This window comes from Exophiala aquamarina (assembly GCF_000709125.1).
Source record: "Exophiala aquamarina CBS 119918 chromosome Unknown aczIA-supercont1.83, whole genome shotgun sequence".
NCBI classification, from domain to species: domain Eukaryota; kingdom Fungi; phylum Ascomycota; class Eurotiomycetes; order Chaetothyriales; family Herpotrichiellaceae; genus Exophiala; species Exophiala aquamarina.
In genome coordinates this window covers 3628-8443 of record NW_013550505.1, presented here as the reverse complement: position 1 = coordinate 8443, position 4816 = coordinate 3628, and the positions used below count along the sequence as shown (strand labels likewise).

Here is a 4816-nt window from a genome sequence, read left to right as displayed (position 1 = left end):
CAACTATCATGATATTGATGAAAGCCTTATGGAATCATTCCGCGTGCTTGGAAATTGTTAGGAAGCTTCTAGAGTATTACTCTCACTGTATTTATTACTCTCTACATTCTGAGAGAGTAGAAAGAAAAGAAAAAAAAAATTCATGCTTCCACTGCCGTAATTCACAACAAGCGGATGGTGTGAAAGTCGTTGAACCGCCACGCACAAGCCCTTTTCCACCAGGTCGCCCTGGTGAAGAGATAGCAATCAATGAGCGAACCCCAGTCGGTAGTCGTGTACCTTCCCGAACCTGCGTGACTCCCGGACCCCACCGTCCTTAGGGCGGCTTGGTCGTCTCAGTGCGAAAACACTTGACTCGCTCGATCCGATCGCTCCTAAGTAGGTCAAATTAAGCTTCAGAGCCAAGCCTTGGCACACGAGCGCTTACTAAGGATGCCCTCGTTCAATCACTGCGGTTCTGGCCGCACGTTGAGCCAACCTATCGCAGACCTTCGTCCAGCCCGTCCACTCTCCTGAAGGCAGTTTCCTCTGAGCACCTTTCGGGTGAGGCGCTCGGTCTCACGTTGCAAACAAAATTCCCATACACCCGCCTCTAAATATGTCCTCTCAAGTTGGGACTATCCTTGGGTTATTGTTGTTCTCGTCTGGAAAATCACAGCCAGGTGTGCGATGCCTACACCACAAAGGCACCAAAGCACGTGATAGTCTAGACTGGTAGGATCCAGCCCTGGCTCCCAGTTGGACGCCGTCGCAGTCATCTGGCGCAATTGCAGACTTAGTTCTCGCCCTTGCGATTCGACCGAGGTAGCCGATTCACTTCCTTATGAATAGCTACATCATGATAGCCCTAGGCTTCGATCGCCATTGGAACGAGGGTTCCGGGGACCTCAGTGTATCACTCCAGCAGCGAGGGATTTGGATTGGTCGGTTGTGGCGGAGCCCAACGGGCGACTTGGCCATCGATTATATATTAAAGGTGGACGCGGCATTGTTGCTCTCCTTGCTCAGAACCCTGCCGATCAAAGCTATGGCCCATGCCCCAGTCTTCGGAGCTTCTAGGCTCCTCGGTTCGGCCGTCGTCGGCCAGGTCCTGAGAGGCTAGCCTGGAGATGGCGCTTATGCAAATGTCACAGCCGGGACGAAACGACACCCTGAGTCATCGCAACGCAAGCATTACTGACAGAGACCCACGGGATGGAAAGAACGGCACTCACCTCACGACACCGATCCTCGTCAAAATTGTTTCTAGGATGGTGGTAGTGGCACATCTTTGGAACATCAACTTCGACGAATGTCCATATTACGCGAAAGCTGAAAAGTGCCCAAGATGGTATTTGCCCGAAAAATTTACCAGGGAAATACTGTGCCCTGCTGCGAGAAATTGAGGGACGACCTCAGGAACGATGAGGAGAATAAGAGTATGACGGGGGCCTTAGGTACCAACAGGCATGAGGCACGTTTCGTGCGGAACACTCCTTACAATTATGGAGTAGACCTCTTGTTGTCATATGCTAGAGTGAGGAAATGAGTGGGTAAAAGTGACGACAAGGCCTTATAGGAGGCCAGGTGCGGAGTAGGCTGTTCACATCTTTGTCACGGACATCATGAGGCACGCTTGATGCAATCTTCCCAGTCCCTACAGTACTTTTTTCCCTTCAGCTATTGTGATGCCAGACTGCAGAATGCAATTGTCGGACGCCTAGTTTTCCACTTACGAGATGATTATCTAAGTGCACTGTGTTGTTCCTGCCTTCGTACGTTATATCCGATAACAACACCACCAATGGTCAGTTATGAGATGTGTCGGGGAAGGATGGACTGTATCGTGAAGCTCCGCTTCGCCCACGCAACGAGTGTCACGTGTTCTTCTGACGACTGAGGTTTCGTTGATCTGGGGGAGAAATCAAATCCATGGAAAGTCTCCTCAAACCGACCGAAGGAAGACATGGAGTTTGACTATTAAGTGCTCGTTCGTGTGGGTCGGGATCTTCGAATGCGATTGTTACCTGGAGGGGCGGTCCACCCGTTAGGAGGTAAGCCAGGACTAAGCGAGTCAAGTCACCAGATCGGACCGGGACTGTATACGGTCAGGTATCTCAACTCTCACGCAAATCTTTGTTGAGGAACTACCTTGTGAAGCCGATCCTACAAGTACTCACGCCAAGGACGGAGCTAGGATGGTTTACCGGCTGGTCTCGGAACCACCAACGGGCGGGTCAACCTACCGAGTTCTAATAGGTCTCTGCCGGCGCTTGGCAGTCGCGCCTTCGTCATCTTGAACACTCAAACATGAGATCGAAGCGAGAGAGATCGGCCGCCGATTGGACACTCCTGCCGAACGGCGTGACCCTCGCTACATCTTTTTGAATTGGTGGGGTTTCAGTTATGCCCTGTCGACACTGGCCCATTTCGAACTTGCTCCCACGCGACGTCCTCGATTAGGCTTGACATGGCGGTGCCTCCTGCTAGGGATGCTCCATCTAAACGTGCCGTCAACTCCGCACTGAGAGCCGTGGGACCTACTCTGCATCCCGTACCCAGATGAGGCTCGTCGAACCTTTCGATGCTCCAGAACGACGTTCATCTCCTTCCTTACGCCTCCCGCCCTCATCGGGGCTTGGACACCTAGTCTTTGTTATCTCGCAGTACGAGACTGAGAGGAGAAAACCCCGGATCACTACAGTGACGCCCAGAGTCCAGGGCCGCTGTCCCCCAACGACTGTGCCCTAAGGCGCGTCCGAACGGTAGTGTCAGAGTTTCCTGTTTGGCGCCACCTGCCAAGCTACATAGAATACGAAGTTCATACTATTGTTTTAGCTAGGACGGAGTAAGATTAGCGTTCTCGTCCCATGTAATCCCATCCCCGATTTGTGGCTTCCCTCGAACAACGGGCAAGACCTGCCGCCGAGCTAGGGGCGCTGATGCGAACCGCTCGTGACTTCCCTCACCTGCCGGGGAATGTAGGTGACAGGGGTGACCTAGTTTCCTTTCAGCTCCTCCTACGATCGAAGCACCCTTGATACCGCTTTTGGTGGGCATACAGCATAAACCCCCCCCCGTCAACACTGAGTACGTTGTCTCCTCCTACCTCGTACGGGGTCCTCTGTACACAAATACGTATGGTCTGGGTCAGGGCCAAAAGGGAGCGGATGAACGATCCTTTTGTGGTTCCCGCCTCCCCGCCATTGCCTTCACTCAGTGCAACGCCACAAGGACATTTCGTACCATCGTGGGGCGCTTATAATACAGCTCAAACTCTTCTCCACCCACAGATAGAGCTTCAAAGAGGAAGCAGATAGAGGAGGATGCTCCTTGTAAGCGGCCACTCAGACCATGCCATTCCCCACTCTCACGCAGCCCTCGCACTACAATCAAGCCGATCCACAACCCCGCCTCTTCCCTACCAAGAGATAAACCAACATCAAAGTTCGTCCGGAGTGAGAACAAGATCTCTTGAGCAGGCAAGGCGGGGAAAGGAGCATAAAGAACTGAAGTAGAGCCTACCGTGCCCGGTAAGGTTGCACGACGCCTCTCATCTACACCCTCCGTCTTGAAGATCAGTTTATCTTGGCATTTATGTCTATATTTCTACTTGGGAAATGTCAGTTTCGGCCTCCGTGTATTGACTACACGAAAACTTCCATTCCGGATCCTGCTCGCCCGAGAACATAAAACCGGCGTGTGGCTCACTAGATGAGCTACTCAGGCTTGATGGGTCAGTCTTTTCAAGGTTCTGTATACCACGGGATGGTAAACCCACCTGTGGATGTCGGTGGATTGTCATGGTGGGCGCCGTCTTCTCCTCCGCCTTTGCCCAACGAGCTGGTCAATCAACATTTCCAAAACTACATGCCGATTTTACCCGCTGGTCCTCTACCGCCCGGGGCTGTTTATGACGACAATTTGAATGTCACTCTCACTGAAACAGCCACTAAGCGTCGCAAACTAACGAACGATGAACGCCGTCAAATGTGCATAGATGCTGAGGAGAACCCAACCATGAGACAAACTCAAATCGGAGGTGATTGACTTTCCGTATGCCTTCACATTGCATCATGGCTGACCTGAATAGCCAAGTACAATGTAGAAAGAAGGTGCAAAGTCGTGGCTTCTCCGGCAATGGATCTCGCTAACGGTCAGTAGCACTGTGTCCAAAATCTTGAGGCAGAAGGACAAGTACATCAACCTCAATTCAGGAGTGGACGGCTCCAGCCCTGAGAAGAAGCCAACAGCCAAGGTATCTCCTGTTGAACAGAAGCCAACAGCCAAGGCACTCCGTGTCAAGAACACATTGATCAATTGGGTGAGAGCCAGCCAGGAAAAGGGCACACCGATCTCCGATGAGGACCTCGAGGAGAGAGCCGGTGCTTTCTGCTCTGCTCTTAACGATAAATCGTTCGTAGCAAGTGCGGACTGGTTGGAGAAGTTCAAGAGCGAACACGGTTTAACGGCTCCCCAGGGCGACAATGATTCGACATCCAGAAACACAAGTCCGGCTTTCCAGCCCCAGACTCTGGCGAAGACCGCACATGTTCCCTCTGACCACTTGAGTGGTCCTGCGATGCCAGGCGTCAAGGTAGAGGAACCTAGGCTTTCCATTGTCGACAAAGAAAAGGACCACACTATGGGCTCACCGAAAGATGACGACTCAACAGCACAGCCGTCCTCGGAAAATATGATGGAGGGTCCTGTGCTCGGTCCGGCGTTGTCTCATCCGGAGCCTGGTCATTCTCCACCCGCACCGGCCAGAACCTTGGCTGGGAAATCACTCGGGCAATCTCATGTCGCTCCTGTGTCCTCACCGCCACCACCGCGA

At 52.5% G+C, this 4816-nt stretch overlaps 1 protein-coding gene across 1 annotated transcript; it reads left to right on the top strand.

Annotated features, from left to right (window-relative positions):
- Positions 1-3747: 3747 nt before the first annotated feature.
- Positions 3748-4525, top strand: A1O9_13137 (uncharacterized protein; the record flags this gene model as incomplete). The annotated part of the gene is made up of 3 exons (XM_013397947.1): positions 3748-4021; positions 4073-4094; positions 4144-4525. Coding segments are annotated over 3 exons (678 nt in total), but the record flags the coding sequence as incomplete, so codon positions are not given.
- Positions 4526-4816: the final 291 nt, after the last annotated feature.